Genomic DNA, 18,134 nt, shown 5'->3' with positions numbered 1-18,134 from the left:
AAAAAAAAAACAAGCCATAAAAGAAAAAACAAAGCATGTATGCATGAGGCGATTGAGAATTTGAAGACTGATATTTGAAGATATTAATTACTATTAATTTTTTAGATGTCATTAACAGTATTGTGCCTTGGAAACGAACAGATATCATTCTGTCGTTTTTGAGATTGGAAGAAACACAAGCTGGAATCAAGACTGCCAGGAGAAATATCAATAACCTCAGATATGCAGATGACACCAACCTTATGGCCGAAAGTGAAGAGGAACTAAAAAGCCTCTTGATGAAAGTGAAACAGGAGAGCGAAAAAGTTGGCTTAAAGCTCAACATTCAGAAAACGAAGATCATGGCATCCAGTCCCATCACTTCATGGGAAATAGATGGGGAAACAGTTGAAAGTGTCAGACTTTATTTTTGGGGGCTCCAGAATCACTGCAGATGGTGATTACAGCCATGAAATTAAAAGACGCTTACTCCTTGGAAGAAAGGTTATGACCAACCTAGATAGTATATTCAAAAGCAGAGACATTACTTTGCTGACTAAGGTCCGTCTAGTCAAGGCTATGGTTTTTCCTGTGGTCATATATGGATGTGAGAGTTGGACTGTGAAGAAGGCTGAGCATCGAAGAATTGATGCTTCTGAAATATGGTGTTGGAGAAGACTCTTGAGAGTCCCTTGGACTGCAAGGAGATCCAATCAGTCCATCCTGAAGGAGATCAACCCTGGGATTTCTTTGGAAGGAATGATGTTAAAGCTGAAACTCCAGTACTTTGGCCACCCCATGCGAAGAGTTGACTCACTGGAAAAGACTCTGATGCTGGGAGGGATTGGGCGCAGGAGAAGAAGGGGACGACCGAAGATGAGATGGCTGGATGGCATCACTGACTCAATGGACGTGAGTCTGAGTGAACTCCGGGAGTTGGTGATGGACAGGGAGGCCTGGCGTGCTGCAATTCATGGGGTCGCAAAGAGTCGGACACGACTGAGCAACTGAACTGAACAGTATTGAGTTTAAAAAAATAACCCTTTTATTTTAGAAATACATACCCAAATATTTCTGAGTATAATAACATGTTACCTAGCATTTGCATCAGAATAATTCAGGCACAAGAAGTGACGGGGCATTTGGATAACATAATTGTTGCAGCTGAAAAATGAATACACAGGGGCTCATTACACTGTCAACTTCTGTATATGTCTTATAGAAGTTTGAAATTTTCTGTTATAAAAATTTTAAAAAGACATAAGGATTTAGTGTTCTGACCCATTCACTCAGTAAATATTTGCATTTCAACTTATGCACAACTCTACAACATTACCCACTCTTATTCATAGAAACTCATCTTGTTTCACTCTTGTGTTTTCAAGATCACATTTGCAAAGTCTTAAGAAAACTTCTGACGAAAATGGATAGAATTCAGGATTTTCCTGGTGGTCAAGCAGCTAAGACTCCACATGCGCAATGCAGAGGGGTGTGTTCGATCTCTGGGCAGGGAAGTAGATCCCATATGCTGCAACTAAAGATCTCACATGCCGCAACTAAGAGCCAGCATAGCCAAATAAATAAAGAGTTGCAAGAGGACTTAGAAATCATGTATTTTTTTAAAAAATGGACAGAATTCTATCCTGACTTAACAGATCATGACAGATCTAACATCCTCCTGAATTAGACCCAACTCTAAGAATGACAATCAAACCTAGACTACAAAGGACATGACTTTTTTACTCAGTGATTCATAATCTATAATCTCCATTAAAGAAAGCACGAAAAAAGACTTACCTGTTTTATGTGTGGATTCATGGCCATTTCAGTTACATTCTTTTTGGTCTCACAGAAGATAATAGCCCTCCCTTCAGATCCACTGTAGACTTGAAGGACATCTCCAATAACTGCTGGCCTCTGAGACCAGTGGCACTGGATGGCCAAATGCTTTGAGGAAAGAAAATGTCAAATATCTGCTTCATTTAAATTACTGAAAAGATTTCTTTTCTACACTTATTTCTATTTGTTCAAGAATTGGTCTTCCTGGAACACAATAAGACAATGATACTCCCTGATGCCACTTTAAAATAGCCATCAACAAGTGAAATGATAGGCAAATTGTAGTACACTTATACAGTGGAATACTATCCAGCAGTTAAAAGGAATCAACTACTGATCTATACAACAATATAAACGAATCTCAAAACATATCCTAGGTGAATGAAGTCTTACAGAAAAAGAGTACACACAACACGATTCCATTTATATGAAGTTTTAGAACAGGCAAAACTAATCTATGATGGAAGAAACACAACAGTAGTTTGCCTCTGAAAGGGGAATGGGCAGAGGCAGAGGGAACTTTCTGTGATGATGTGTAATATTCTTTGTTTTGATACGGGTCTGGGTTGCACACATGCATGAATCTACCAAAATGAAGCAAATGTACACTTAAAATCTTGCATTTTGTTGTATGTAAATCTTATCTTAAAAACTATAAATATTAGGTGGATGAACCTCAAAAACATTATGCTAAGTCAAAGAAGTCCAACACAAAAAAACCACATGTTGTAATTACATTTATATGAAATATCCACAAGAGGCAAATCCATAGAGACAGAAAGAAGATTGGTGGCTGCCTGGGGCTAGGATAAGGTGGGAATGGACAGTGACTGCTTAACAGCTACAGGATTTCCTTTTCAGGTAATGAAGTGTTTTGGAAGTAAATAGAAGCAATGGTTGTATAATACCATGAATGCACTAAATGACTCTGAACTGCACACTTCAAAGTGTTTAATTTTAGCTATGCAAATTTTACCTCAATTTAAAAAATTACATGTAAATATTGAAATCTAGCTTAAGATATGCACACTAAAATACTTATGGGGAGGGAATTCAATGTCAGTCCAGCGGTTAGAACTCCAAGCTTTCACTGCTGAGGGCAAGGGTTCAATCCCTCAACTAAGATACTACAAGTGGCACAGTATAGCCAAAAAACAAAAACAACTTACAGGGAAGTATACAATTTCTGTAATTTGAAGTAAATTAAAAAATCAGATAGATATAAGGGATGAGTAGACAGGCAATAAGCAAATACAGCAAAATATTATTGGCAGAATCTAGCTGATGGGTTCATGGGTGTTCACTATAAAATTCTCTCAGCTCTCAGTGTTTGAAAATCTTCATGATAAAATGTTGAGGAAAAATCTACTGTAACATTTTAAATCTATACATTTAAACATACTATATCTCAATAAAATTGTTTAAAACAATTAATTATTGAATACATAGAAAACACAGACAAGCACAAAGAAGAAAATTAAGAATCATCTGTACCAGGTAAATCAAAGTCTTGCTTCTTCCTCTCCACCTCTCAAAAATGAAAATAAAAAAGCAGGGCTTCCCTGGTGGCTCAGCAGTAAAAAAAAGTATGCCTACCAATGCAGGACACCGGGGTTCAATCCCTGATCCAGGAAGATCCCACATCGAGTGCACCACAACTATCGAGCTTGCGCTCCAGAGCCCCAGAGCCACTAACTACAGAGCTCACATACCACGACTGGAACCTTGCACGCCCCAGAGCCCGAGTTCTGCAACAAGAGAAGCCATCACAATGAGGAGCCGCATGCCACAGCTAGAGAGAAGCCCCTACTTGCTGCAACTAGAGAAAAACCCATGCAGCAACGATGACCCAGCACAGCTACGAATAAATTTTTTAAATATCAGGTTGGTGCAAAAGTAATAATGGTTTTCGCACTGTTGAAATTTGCCATTTGATATTGGACTACATTCTAAATGAGGTTATCTTATACATCATTTTACTGTGCATTTCTCGCTTTATGGGGTTTTTTTGCTAATAACTTATTACTTACTTTATACTTATTTTAGAGTATGGAAATGATGTTACACAAAAAAGCAAATTCAAGCAATTTTCTTATTTGAGTTCAGAATGGGTCACAGAACAGCAGAGACAACTCACAATATCAACAACACATTTGGCCCAGGAACTGCTAATGAACATACAGTGTAGTAGTGGTTCAAGTAGTTCTGAAAAGGTGACAAGAGCCCTGAAGATGAGGAGCATAGAGGCTGGCCATCGGAAGTTGGCAACAACCAATTGAGAGGATTATCAAACCTGATCCTCTCAAAACTGCACAACAGGCTGCAGAAGAACTCAACAGTTGACCATTCTATAGCTGTTCGGCATTTGAAACAAACTGGAAAGGTGAAAAAGCTTAATAAGTGGCTGCCTCATGAGCTGACCAAAAATTTTTTTAAAATCATCATTTTGAAGCTCTGTCTTCCCTTATTCTATGGAACAAACAGTGAACCATTTCTCAATCGGATTATGACATGCAATGAAAAGTGGATTTTATATAACCAGTGATGATCAGCTTGGTAGTTGGACTGAGAAGAAGCTCCAAGGCACTTCCCAAAGCCAAACTTGCACCAAAAGATCACGGTCATTGTTTGGTGGTCTGCTGCCCAGCTTATCCACTATAGCTTTCTGAATCCTGGCGAAATCATTACATCAGAGAAGTAATGCTCAACAAATTGATGAGAAGCACTGAAAACTGCAATGCCTGCCACCACTGGGCAAAAGAAGGGTCCAGTTCTTCTCCATGACAACACCTGACTGCACACTGCACTAGCAACACTTCAGAAGTTGAACTATGAAGTTTTGCCTCATCTGCCACAGTCACCTGACCTCTTGCCATCGACTACCACTTCTTCAAGCATCTTGACAACTTTTTTGTAGGCAAAACGCTTCCACAATCAGCAGGAAGAAGAAAATGCTTTCCAAGAGTTCGTTGAATTCCAAAGCATGGATTTTTATGCTATAAGAATAAGCAAACTTATTTCTTGTTGGCAAAAATGTGTTGACTGTAATGGTTCTTATTTTGATTAATAAAGGTATGTTTGAACCTAGTTGTATTGATTTAAAATTCACAGTCCCAAACCGTAATTACGTCTGCACCAACCTAACAAATAAAAATAAAAAGATCCTGAATCTGATCAAGCCTGACAATCTAACCATCAACTCACAGGAAAATTAAAGCAGAGGAACATGTTAACTAACACCAGAGTTGCAAATCAACAAAGCTGAAACTATGGGAAACTTGAAAGACAATCTTTTATCCAATTAAAAACTGCAAAGAAAAGATGGGACAGAGGAATCTTGAAAGGACAGAGGAATCTGTATTTAAAACATTTAATAGATGAATGCATAAAGAAGATATCTGTGATGGAATATTACTCAATGATAAATAAGAAAATGAAACCTTGCCTTTTTCAACTACGTGGATGAATCTAGAAAATGTCAGACAGAAAAGACAAATACTGTATGATCTCACTTATATGCGGAATCCTAAAAAACAAAAAAATGAAAACAGAAACATAGACACAAAATACTAAACAGTGGTACTGTTTTGAAGTGCCAAAGTGAGGGGGAGGGGCCTGAAACAGGTGACAGGGATTGATAGGTAAAAACTTCTAATTATAAAATAAATACGCCACAAGGATGCAATATACAGCATAAGGAATATGGTCAAAAATACTGCAACAACTTAGTATGGGAACAGATGGTTATCAGATTTATTGTGGTGACCATGTCATAACATATGCAAATATCAGATCACTATTTAATACACCTGAAACTAACATAATATTACACATCAACTATATTTTAATTTTAAAAAAGAAAAAGATATGGTGAATAAACATTCAACACAAGAATAAAAAAAAAATTAAAACACGTATAAACCAGTAGCAATATAAGGATCTTATGTGAATACATAGTCAAACGAACTACTTACCAAAAAAAGGACAAACAGGATAATGTGAACACTAGCTATTAAAGATACTTTTAAAAATTGGTTTTTTCAAAAAAAAATAAATTGGTTTTTTCTACTGTGACGGTAACTTTCTGAGTTTTTTTGTTTTTAAAGAGCTCTTCCTTCCCAGAAGTAATCATTAGTATTAGTTTGATGCTTATCCTTCCCACCTATCCACCTATAAATATCTAAAGAATCTATTTAGGATTATTTGTGTATCTTTTAAAATAGTACAATTCTGTACTTAGAATTTTGTAATCTGGTTTTTATTACTCAAATTCTTTTTAGCCATTATGTTGTGTTTATAGATCACACTCTTGTTCCTCTGGACTGTCTTCATCTACGCACACATATACGTACATCTATCAAACGTGAAGGTGACATACGTGACACATGTCAAAAGTAATGCAAATCTTACCTTAATTCTCTTAAAAAATATACTACAAGTTTACATTTTCATAGAGTCAACATTATAAAGCTTTTCTTTATGGTGTCTTCTATCTTTATGTCTAGAAGAGTCTTCCCTCCCTAAAATCAAATAATGATCTACAAACTTCTGTAAATTATTTTATGGCTTAATTTTTTAAAATATTGGTGAATACTGTTGGTACAGGGTATGAAATGAGGATCTTTATTCCACCCAAGCTTTAATATATTATCCCAACACCAGCAAACTGTGATCAATCACCTCACTTCTCACATTCTACATACTTTAAATCTGTCTCTATGGATATTTGTATCTCTCTCCTGTTAGGACTTGCCTGTTCACAAATTTTTTCCCCTATTTTACTCTGCTCCTCAGTCTTAGACTATAGAAATACCTAGGCATCTTACTGACTAAGGACCAAAAACAAAAGATTTGTCCTGAATTGGTACCCAAAACATACATTTAGCTTCAACAAATTTCAAAACACCAACTAAAAGCTAAAATCTATCACAACGGAAAGCTACTTACTTCCACAGTAGTTGCAGCCTTTTGAGTCATTTTCCCAACAAGGTCAACCTGTTCATATCTGGATTTCATGTATTTTTTTGCAACTTTGTATACCCACTGTGGGCAAGTTGCAGAAAAAAGTAAAGTCTGAGGATTGTCTTCAGAATCTTAAATAAACAAAAAGAATTCAAATGCTTTATTTCTTAATATCCCACAAAATAGTCAGCTCTTAAAAATGCCCCCAAATTTCAAAGAAATTATGAAAAATTCAAAACTTGGGGTGAATTTTGAACTCTACAACAGTTATTAACAACAGTTATTAAAACTTTCAACTTTCAAAACTGAGGGAAAATATGAAGAAAACTGAACCAAAGAGGAAGATACAAATTTAAGAAAGAACAATGAGCAACGAAATCAGTCAAATAAGCTGGTAAAACTACTTCTATAAAATAATACACGTAAGAAAACATGGAGAGTGAAGAAAATGGTTAATGTATACTACTAAACATTCTTGTAACCCTGGGGACATGCATTAATATTAAAAATTATAAAATAAACAATTCATAAGCTTTTAGGTAAGAGAATAATTGCTAAATGTGCTTATTTTGAATTAGTATATACCAGTTTTGTAGGACTCATGGAGAATGTCTTCAACTTGTTCAGCAAATCCTAAATCTAACATTTGATCCACTTCATCAAGCACAACGTGGCGCAGTTTAGAAAGATCTAACCGGCCGCTCTGCAAATGGTCTTTGATACGACCAGGGGTCCCAACCAAGATGTCAATACCATTTCGAATATGATTAACTGTGAGAGGAGAGAAATATCAGTAATACATAAAATTCAAATATAGATTTTCACATCATACTTTTAGATTTCAGTAGCAAATAGATCTTTGTACTACCATCAAATACAGTTACTCACTTTGGCTTTGATATGATGTTCCACCATAAAAACATGCCACGCTGAGTTTCCTAGTTATATCTTTGAAGTCTTTGGCTACTTGGTTTGCCAGTTCCCTTGTTGGAGCCAAAACAAGTACCTTGCAAAAGGTTTAAAAAACAAAAAAATAAATTTCTATAGACTTCTAAATTCAAACTGAGACTTTTTAAAGATGCATTTAAAACTAGAAATCTCATCATTAACGTCATAGTATTTAAAGACAGAGCACAAACAATAACAAGGACGGCTTATGTTTATTATATCCCCCTTTATTTCCTTCTGGAGAAGGAAATGGCAACCCACTCTAGTATTCTTGCCTGGAAAATTCCATGGATAGAGGAGCCTGGCAGGCTATAAACTATGGGGTCACAAGAGTTGGACATGACTTAGGGACTGAAAACCACCATTACTTCCTTCAGATCTCTTTTCAAAAGTCACTTTCTCAAAAGGATTCCTAACCTTCTTTTCATATCCTCCCAACCCTGATTAACTGTTTCTTCTTAACACTTTTACTGTATAAAATATTTATATTCTACATATTTGCTGTCTATCTTGCCCAGTCTATGTCTGACGCAGGATACAGCATGCTTGGGGCTGGTGCATGGGGATGACCCAGAGAGATGTTATGGGGAGGGAGGTGGGAGGGGGTTCATGTTTGGGAACGCATGTAAGAATTAAAGATTTTAAAATTTTAAAAATTAAAAAATAAAATAAAATGTAAGCCCCATGAACGCAGGGATTTATGTCAGTATGAGCTACTATTATTTCCTGGATTTCAAACAGTGCCTGGCACCAAACAGATACTCAAAAAATATTTGTTGAATGAATGAATGAATGTCCAACATGTGCCATTTTTTAAAAAGAAATAGTTCAATTTATTTAAATTGCAATTAGCATATAAAATTGAATTTGTAGCTAAAACCAGAGAACCCAGGGCTTCCCAGGTGGCGCTAGCAGTAAAGAGCCCGCCTGCCAATGCGGGAGTTGTACAGAGATGTGAGTGTGATCCCTGGGTAGGTAAGATCCCCTGGAGAAAGACAGGGCAGCCCACTCCAGTATTCTTGCCTGGCGAATCCTTGGATAGATGAACCTAGTGGGCTATAGTCCATAGGATCTCAAAGAGTTAGACACAACTGAAGTGACTTAGCACACACACATGGGAGAATGGTCTTAACTGTTTGGTGTTTAATGAGAGGAGCTTCTTCTACACAGGATTCCAAGAGACCTACTTGTTTCATTAAGCAAATAAAACTCATGCTTCAAACAGGTTATATAGAAATTGATTTACACTTCATTTCCCTTTTTTTATATTTTGAAACTGCAGATTTAACAAAAGGTAGCCATAACATTTCTATGTACAGGGTCAATTATAATTATGCAAACAATAGTGTTTTACACGATTTAATTTAATCCTCACACAAAAAAAACCTATGATGTGGTATTATCTTCCCAATTTTGCAAATGAGGAAGATGAGTCTTAGAGAAGTTGAGTCTTGCCCAAGATCAAATAGCTAGAAGTGACAGAGCTGGAATCTCCAGTAATATCCTTCTAGCATGAAAGTTTTAAAGATAGTGTTGGGATTGTATCCTATTGCTATTACTTTCAATCTTCCTGATTTCACCTAAGAAACAGAACTCTCTAAAAAAGATCTGTCCTGTTCCAAGACCATTATTATTTAACTATAGTCATATATGTGAATTTACTTTCACACTATTTGGGGATGCCCAGGTACCAGGGACTGAACCTGTGCCCCCTGCAGTGGAAGCCTGGAGTCTCAGCCACTTGATGGCCAGGGAAGTCCCAATGCTGTTTTTTCCTTCTGCACTTTTATGAACCTGAAAGTGAACACAGGTTCTAAAAAGGTCAAAGTTTAGGACAAAATTTCACTAGGTCCTCTCTGTTCCTTACTGCTCATATTATTAACACAGATCTTCAGTGTCATATCTATAATACTCTTAAAGTCAATCAATAAAATAAATATTATTTACTGAATGACCAAATAAATCAATACCTCTAGCAAAATCACTGTTTAAAAGCAAAGGTTAGAAAAAAAAGAAAAAGAGCAAAGGTTAGGACTGAAAAAAAGAAGACATTAGATATGCAGGCTTTATAACATATAGTTATCAAAGACATCTATGGATCCATAGACATTACATTCATACGCAATAACTCACTTTAGCTTCACTTGAGATTTATCTTAAAAATAAAACTTTTGCTTTAGGCCCCAAATTTTTACTTTATGCCCCAGGAGTAACTTTTCTATCTTTGGGGCACTTGAACTTAAGACCAGCACACTCTTCCTTTCTTTCTCTTTTTTGGGGCCATGCCATGCAGTTTGCAGGATCTTAGTTCCCGGACCAGGGACTGAGCAAGGGTCATGGCAGTAGAAGCGCCAAGTCCTAACCACTGGGCCACCAAGAAATTTCCAAGACCGGTATCTTCTTTCCTTTGCCTTCCGTTAGAGTAATGTTTAAACCTTTTACTCCCTATAATGGTTACCTTTGGTGAGCGGCTTTTTTTAATTGTCTCTTGATTTCTTTGGAGTTTTTCAATCAAGGGGATGGCAAAAGAGAATGTCTTTCCTGTTCCTGTCCGCGCTTGAGCAATTAAATCTTTTCCTTCATATACAGGACCAAAAGTCTTAACTTGAATAGGAAAGAGATATGTTACCCCTCGACCTGTAAAACGAGATTTCATGGAAATATTTACTTAAGACTGGCATTAGGAAAAAACACATTTATTTGAAATTAACATTTCTGATTCATCAACATGTGCCTAAAGATATATCACCTAGCAACATCTACATCTATTCCTACCCCAAAGAGGAATTATTTAAAAATTGGTCTCAACTTTTAACAAATACATTTAATTCTTCAAAGTTAAAAACTGATCAGAATACCGAAAAAATGATGTAGAAATAATTGCCATTATAAAAGCTATTTCTCTATGTTTTGTACATTTTCCTCTGGGTCAGAAAAGGTACAAGAGTTTTCTAAAATCTGGTTTTAGATTTTCAATTGCATATGCATTAAAATTCATTGTACCTTTCAGAAGCTTTATAGTCTCTTCAGAAATAGGGAAATTGGAGAAGGCTCCTTCTTTCTGTTCACGTGTTAGGGTCTGTCAAAACGAAATCAAAGTTCTAATATAGTTCATATCCAACTAGGTATTTAGAATCTTTTATGCATTTACTGCTTTTAGTTTTACTAAAGGAGCTAGCAAATCAATTTTTCGTTAGTACCTGCAAAAACTGTGTAACTTATAAGATAAATTAATGGGAAATTCTTTTAATCTCGAAAGTATCCCTTTAAACATCAAGCTTATTTAATACATTTTCCCATAAAGCATTTAAAAACGATTAACTCACACATAAAACTTCCTTTAGACATACATTTACTACATAAATCAAAATATAATTCCACTTGACTAAGATATTACAGAAGAGTTATTCAATAACTCCATATTCACAGATATAGACAGTATTAATTACAAGATTAACACCAGACTATAAACCAGCCTCAAAAGAAACTAAGCAATGAGGAACGTAAATTGTTTCTAAAAGTTAAGTAAGTTGTTCTGTGAATCTAAAAAGCATATTTTAGTTCACTCATACAAGGAAGAGTTTCTGTAAGCTTGAAAATTTCTCTAACATATATATCAGGTTATACATACATATATTATAATTTAACATCTATTGAAAACTTTGTATATTAGTCAATGCATATATAGAACAAAGACAATATATCTATAAACTTTATTATTGGTTGTTTAAAGAAAATAATTATAAAATCATACACAATAGCAATTTTCAAACCAAGAACCAGATAAAGGACATAATATCAAAAGCAAATGTAATCCATTTAAGCAAACCTAAATGCTGTTATTTTTTTAAGATTAAAAGAAAAAATTTTATTACAAATGTAATACAGTTTCATTGCAGAAATTTTAGAAACCATATATTAATAGAAAAACATTTTAAAGTTATCTACAATCCGGTCAGTTAAAACCACATTTGAAACACATACTTGTCCAATCCTCACTCTATGCATATATACATTTTTAAATTAAATAAAATCATACTGTATATACTATTTTGTAATCTGCTTTTTTTGCATTTAATAAGATAGACTGAATATCTTTTTAACATACCTATGCTCTTTAGAATCAATGCATTCTACTGCATGAATATAGCAACATTTTATTAAACCAATTTGTCTACTATCAGACATTTAAGATGTTTAAGTTTTTTGCTATTATCAGCATCACTGTGATAAGATACTGATTCATACAACTCTGCACACCTCATGATTATGTCTTTAGGAAGAAAACTCCTAAAAGTAGAATTCCTGAACTCTAACATAATCTAAACAAAATAATAAACAGTAAAGCTTATTACAATACAGACCAGAATAGCAGGCAAAAATCCCAACACAGCAAGATGTACATTCCACTACTGAGCAACTCAGATTTGCAGGGCCTTCTTTAGATCAACTTTCTAACAGATGTGCTTCCTGACAGATAGCAAACTCACAAACTGCACCACACTGCAAAGCAAGGATTCAACATCTTCTCTCAAAGCTTCCCAAAGATAGCACATTCAGTTCAAACGTATCTAAATTAAGAGCAACTATCAGATTTTTTAAATATAAAGAATAGTAAACACCAAGTTATTAAGAATCTCAAAGTTGTTTCTTTCTGAAGGTCTGAGTAATTTACTGACAATTTATAACACCTAAATAAACCTATGAACTCTGCTAGAGGAAGACACAAAAACAAATTGAATAAATTCAGTGCAAGAAAATACCTACACTAACAGATACTGATAAAAGCAGTGACCTAGAAATGAAGATTCTACACTAAGCATGTTTTCTATACCTCCCCCAAAAATTAATACCCAGGAGAACAGAGATCTTCAGATCATTTGTGTATGTGTCATTTCTGCTTAAAAAAAGCAAACAGCTTTAAGACTGAATTACAATAAGACCTAAAAATCATTTAAAGTTGCTGTTGTTACAGAAGTACAATAATAATAAGGCAAAATATACAACATTAAGAAGACTTTATGTACCCTGTTTTCAGAAAAGTCAGAATTTACTTAATGAGTACTGGCAAGGACTGAAGTAACCACAAGAATACAAGTAGGTGACCATAAATTAGCAATTTGGAAAATCTGTTTAGGAACCCAATGTACAGGAAAGGTTTAAATTTGACCACCACTCCCTCTCCACCAACCTCTGCACCAAGAAAAAGGCAATATGATGAAAAAAACAAGGGACAAAGAAAAAAAGGCTCAGGTTTCAGCACTATAGATCCCCCAGTCCAACTGACAGTATTGGACATTAAGCAGGAAATATTATAGAATCAATTCTAATTAGTCTACAAAAATCAAATTCTATTTCAAGAATAATGTCAAATGCAAAACAAAAAAAAATCCATACCTCTTCTAGTTTATTATCACTTGATTTATGAGTAGAACTATTTAAAGATGACACTCGCTTTGATCTTTTTTCATGTTCATCAATATCTCCATTTGATAGATCTTTTCTTCTTGGCTTATGAGATTTAGAAAATTCATCTGAAAGTCTATCACATCCTTCCTCGGTGTCACCATTTAGCTTCTCTTTCATTTTAGCTTTTTTGGGTTTGGGAGCATCCAAGTCATCTGTAACACCATTTTCTCTTGTTTCTGATTTCTCATCTGAGTCATTATGGTGCCTTGACTTCCTTCTATCACTCTGTGGAAAGACAAAGAAGCAGTGACAGGAGGGTCACGAGGTCTGCTTTTAAGATTCTAGACAAGTTAGAGTATGACTCCCCCCAACCAGCAAAGCTCAATTTATCACAATCTTAAAAAGTTAGCTGGTAGAATTCTAGACTAGTTGCTATCCATTGTTTTCTTTCTCATCCCAACTCTTGCACTCTTAAGACTTGGCCTCTAGTCCCTCTCTAATCCCATTATAACATTTAAGGGAAACTGAATTAGTTCCTTTTCAGTAAAAGAATGAGAACTCGACTATAAATTAAAAAGCAAAAATTTCTAATATCTTCAAGAAAGAAATTAAGATTTATTGAGTACCTACCCAGCACTGTGTAAAATGTTTTCAGCTTATCTTGTTTAAATCTTCATAACAACCCTATAAGGGAAGTACAGGTCCATAATCCCTTATCCGAAATTCCGATATCCATAATGCTCTGAAAACCGAAAGTTTTTTTGTAACTTATTTGGAGACAAAACCTTACCTGTCCTCAAATCATTTTGTGCCAAAATTTGACTTCAGAAAACATAAAACTATTTATAATCTTTATTTATTCCATTCAGTATGAATATTCATATTTAACATTAAAGCATTTGATTATAGGTTGGGGGCCCCAAACTCTACCGAGATGCTACCCTTTAAAAATCCCCAGAGTTCTGAATTCCAAAACTAGCCTCAAGGATTTTGGATAAGGGATAGGGAACCTGTATTAGCTTTGCCAAACAAGTTCTCAGATATAAGTAACTTGCCAAAGACCCACATATGGGATTTCCTGCAAGTGAAAGTGCTATTTGACTTGAAAGCGCATGCTCTCTTCACATCATGCTTCCTCTCTGAACTCTGATAAACAGAAACCAAAGTATGTAATTTATATAAAACCATGATTGTTAATACTCCTATGGAAGGACAACTGTATTAGTAATCCCAGAAATTTAAGCTTTTAAAATTTGAATAACAGAAAGAAAAAAAAATTGGTTAACAGCACTTAAAAAGGGGGAAAGGAGGTGGCTTTCTGCAACTTTAGTTTTGAAATGCCAAGCTAGTGGCCAGTGTTTTAATATTGGCAGACAGCAAGAAATGTTTTGGAAATTTAGCACTTCAAAATTACTTGGTCAAACGTTCAAAATAAATTACACAGTAATGACTAGTCTTGTTAAAACTACCACCACCAAAATATTTCACCATGATTTACACAGTTTATACAGAATACTTTCACATATAAGTTTCTCATCCATAAATGTTGCTATGAAAAATGAATAACATATATGAAAATGCTTTGTAAACACTAGAGCTTTACATTAATACAAGCTATACAGTTATATGTTACATCATTTGATCTTTAGTTAACTGAACCAGCTCACATCTCATCAAACCAATAGGTTCTATAGAAAAACAAGATTATTTATAGACCCAGCCTTGGGGTTTGAATTGTTCCTGGGCCCTGCACTTCAGGGAGATGAAGCAAGGAAAAATGAGACCTGTAGGTCCAGGCCCAGCAATATACCAAGGTGATGAAATACACTGTTGCATATCAGATCCACAGTGCTCAACATTCTCCACTTTCTTGGCTTCCAAGACACACAATGTCCCCTCTTAACTCTCTTACCTCTATCTTCTTCGATGTTTCCTCTTTCTCCTTTTGCGGATGCTTAAGTCTCTGTTCTTTATGTACACTTTCACACCATTTTCATGGCTTCTACATTTCCAGGCTTCCTTCCTAACCTGCACTCCAATTCTGAGAACCTAAGGCCCAGCTCCATATCTCAACACATCCAAACCCAGTTACCTTCATCTCAATGCCAGACCACTATTTGAATGCTCTATTAGTTGGTACTGTTTCCAAATCTTTCCTTATCTTTCATAATTAAAGTAAAATCAACGAGCATATCTGGAGAAACTACAATGTGAAAACTACCAATTTACAAAGATAAAGTGAAATATAATCATGGGCAAAGATATGGTAATTTCCCTCAACAATCTTTGGGAAATCTGAGGGAAGGATACACACAGGAAGAATGAGCTAACTTTACAAGGAAGTGCATAATAAACGCTAATCAAATTATAAAGTCAGCACTGGAATAAGACTGTAAGGGGGAATGAGATTACTGTATGTGTCCACTGGAGTGGCTGTAACAGACACAAACTAAAATCTGACAGATGGACAGGATATGGATGCCAAACAAGGGACAAGTATTTTTGGAGGAGCAAAAACTAAAATAACTGCTTGATGATTTCACTTACAGGAGTTATCTAAAGTAGTCAAATGCATAGAGACAGAGAGGAGAATGGTAGCTGTCAAAGGATGGGGAGACAGGGCAACTGAGGAGGTTGATGTTTAATGGGCACAGAGCTTCAGTTTGGGAGAATGAAAAGTTTTGGAGATCAATGAAGATGATGTCTGCAAACAAATGTGACTGTACTTACTGCTACAAAACTATATACTTTAAAAAGGGATTTCCCTGGTGGTCCAGTTGCTAAGACTCAATGCTCTCAACACAAGGAACCCTGGTTCAACTCCTAGTTGGGAAACTAGATCCCACATGCCAGGGCAGCCAAAAAAAAATTAATTAATTTTAAAAAGTAAATGTAAATTTTATGGTACGTGTATTTTACCACAATAAAATAAATAAATAAATAAATAAATAAATAAATAAATAAATAAATAAATAACTGTTTGGCTGGAATGGCAGGTCTACCCTGTCGACAAGGTCAGAAGGGTAGGTATGGCTCTCTGGAACTATGCAGAATATTTTCATTCTTTGGTCAAGTGTCAGGCTTCAAATACTGCTTCCTTACCCTCCAAAGCTCTGTTTCCTTTTCTCTAAGTCTCTTGAGAAGTGGGGCGGGAAGTCTCTGCAACTCTTCTAACGGACTCCTTGAGGGCAGGGACCTTCTTGGTGCCCAGCAAAGAGTCTGGCATAAATTAGGCTCTAAAATATTTGTGAATTGAATGAGAACACTATGAGAAAGGACTATTAATAATAATAGCAAGACAGCAACAAAAATAATAATAACCCACATGATCTCTATCAGCCAAATCCTGGCAATGTTCGCTGTAACACTTTTCCTCAATCCTCTACTGACCCGTTATCGAGGTTTGTAAAGCTAAGATCGCTTTCCCCAAGATTCTCGCATACAGGACAGGACGACGGAGAAGTTACACATATTCAAGGCAATCGTTTTTCTTAAATCATCTTCTAAGACGGCCAACGAGAACCAAACGACAGGCCTCGCTGCTTAAGAAGAGGAAAGAATTGATTCCGCGATGAGAACTTGAGTCTGCCCATCTCTTAGGCGCCGACGGGAAGGACTGGGGGACCACGGGAGGCTGGGCCAAAGCCCAGTGCTGCCCTTCTCCGGCTGGGGATGTGGAGGTTGGAATGGCTCCAGAGCGACCTCCCAGGAACGAGGCCGGCGCGAGGAGAGGCCCTCGGATGCTCCGGCCCGGTTGGTGACAGACCATCAGGGAGACTTCCCTCCCCGCCCAAGCCGGCGCTGCCCAGGAGGCGCGGCCCATCCTCAGCGCACCTTTTGCCTCTCCTTCCTCTGGCTCTCGGTCTCCTCCAAGGGTGCCTCCAGCTCCATAATGTCCCCCCAGAGGAGTTTCCCAGGCATCATTCGCCTCCACCGCTTGCTGCCGCCTCCCTCTGGGCACCGTGGCCACAACCACCTACGGGCAGCGACAGCGTGAAAGGAAGCGGGGGCTGGACGGCCTCCAGGCCAAGGCCGTGCGTCACTTCCGGAACACGCATCGCACGGCGGGGGAAAATAATCCCGGATACTCCCGGTTTAAACGCCTTCCTTGCGACGCCGTCTCCCAGCCAATCAATGCGAAGAGTCTCGACTGACCCACCCTTATTCTGAAATAATTGGCTTCTAGAGTAAAACCCTGGCCAATCTCCATAAAGGATACGCAAACTGATTAGCATAAAATGTTCAGCATTTTTTTTTCCGCTTTCTCGCCCCATCCCCCACTCCGAACAATTCTCCGCAGCCCAGCGGAGATAATTTGGAGCTTCCCAGCGTGCAGTGCAGGCGTTGGGGAGAACCCCAAAGGCGGTGGAGCGTGGCTCACAGGCGCGACTGGCTGGAAGGAGGACATGCCCGGGACAGGGCTAAGCGAACGCCACGCGTCTCGTTGCTTTTCGCCGCCGGAAGCTGCTGGCCTCGGGCCCGCCCATTGCGGAGTGAGGCGTTAACGTTTAACGGCTACGCGCGAAGCCAGCCACCTAGCGTTGATGGGAAGGGGCGTCGCGGGGTCTGCAACGGAGTAGGTGGGCTTGGGGGTGAAGGCCAGGTCCGAGCAACCTTCCCTCAAAGTTTTAGCTGTGAAGTTAATCCTTTGTTCATTTTAGGTCCTTCCCACCCTACCCACTTGACATTAGAAGAGACTAACACTGTAAGGGACTTCCCTGGTGATTCAGTCGGTAAAGAATCCATCTGCAATGCGGGAGACCCGGATTCGATCCCTGGGTTGGGAAGGTCCCCTGGAGGAGGGCATGGCAACCCACTCCAGTGTTCTTGCTTGGAGAATACCGATGGACAGAGGAGCCTGGCGGGCTGCAGTCCATGTGTCGCAAAGAGTGGGACACGACCGAACGACTCAGCACACAACCCCCTGAAGAGGATTAATTTGGTTTAAGTCACACTATCAGTGGCACAATGAGGACTAGAGCGCTCATCTCCTGAAT

At 37.4% G+C, this 18,134-nt stretch overlaps 1 protein-coding gene across 3 annotated transcripts in view; it reads right to left on the bottom strand.

Moving 5' to 3' along the window:
• The window catches only part of DDX50 (DExD-box helicase 50), a 32,661-nt gene extending 15,508 nt beyond the window's left edge, over nucleotides 1–17,153 (bottom strand). For 2 of the 3 annotated variants that reach the window (XM_004021419.6, XM_060406854.1), the window contains exons 1-8: nucleotides 16,972–17,153; nucleotides 13,126–13,422; nucleotides 10,732–10,807; nucleotides 10,187–10,365; nucleotides 7,669–7,786; nucleotides 7,366–7,551; nucleotides 6,766–6,911; nucleotides 1,777–1,926 (exon numbers count right to left, since the gene is read on the bottom strand). In XM_004021419.6, the coding sequence (XP_004021468.1) occupies nucleotides 1,777–1,926; nucleotides 6,766–6,911; nucleotides 7,366–7,551; nucleotides 7,669–7,786; nucleotides 10,187–10,365; nucleotides 10,732–10,807; nucleotides 13,126–13,422; nucleotides 16,972–17,061 (1,242 nt within the window). In that variant the 5' untranslated portion in view covers nucleotides 17,062–17,153. Of the gene's footprint in view, nucleotides 1–1,776; nucleotides 1,927–6,765; nucleotides 6,912–7,365; nucleotides 7,552–7,668; nucleotides 7,787–10,186; nucleotides 10,366–10,731; nucleotides 10,808–13,125; nucleotides 13,423–13,767; nucleotides 13,880–16,971 lie in introns of those variants that run through there. The other variant, XM_012105204.5, reaches the window with a different exon arrangement.
• Between the last annotated feature and the right edge of the window lie 981 nt (nucleotides 17,154–18,134).

The sequence above is a fragment of the Ovis aries genome, chromosome 25 (assembly GCF_016772045.2).
Source record: "Ovis aries strain OAR_USU_Benz2616 breed Rambouillet chromosome 25, ARS-UI_Ramb_v3.0, whole genome shotgun sequence".
In the NCBI taxonomy this organism is placed as follows: Eukaryota; Metazoa; Chordata; class Mammalia; order Artiodactyla; family Bovidae; genus Ovis; species Ovis aries.
Note: the sequence above shows the minus strand (reverse complement) of the source record. Positions and strands in the feature narration are given on the sequence as shown.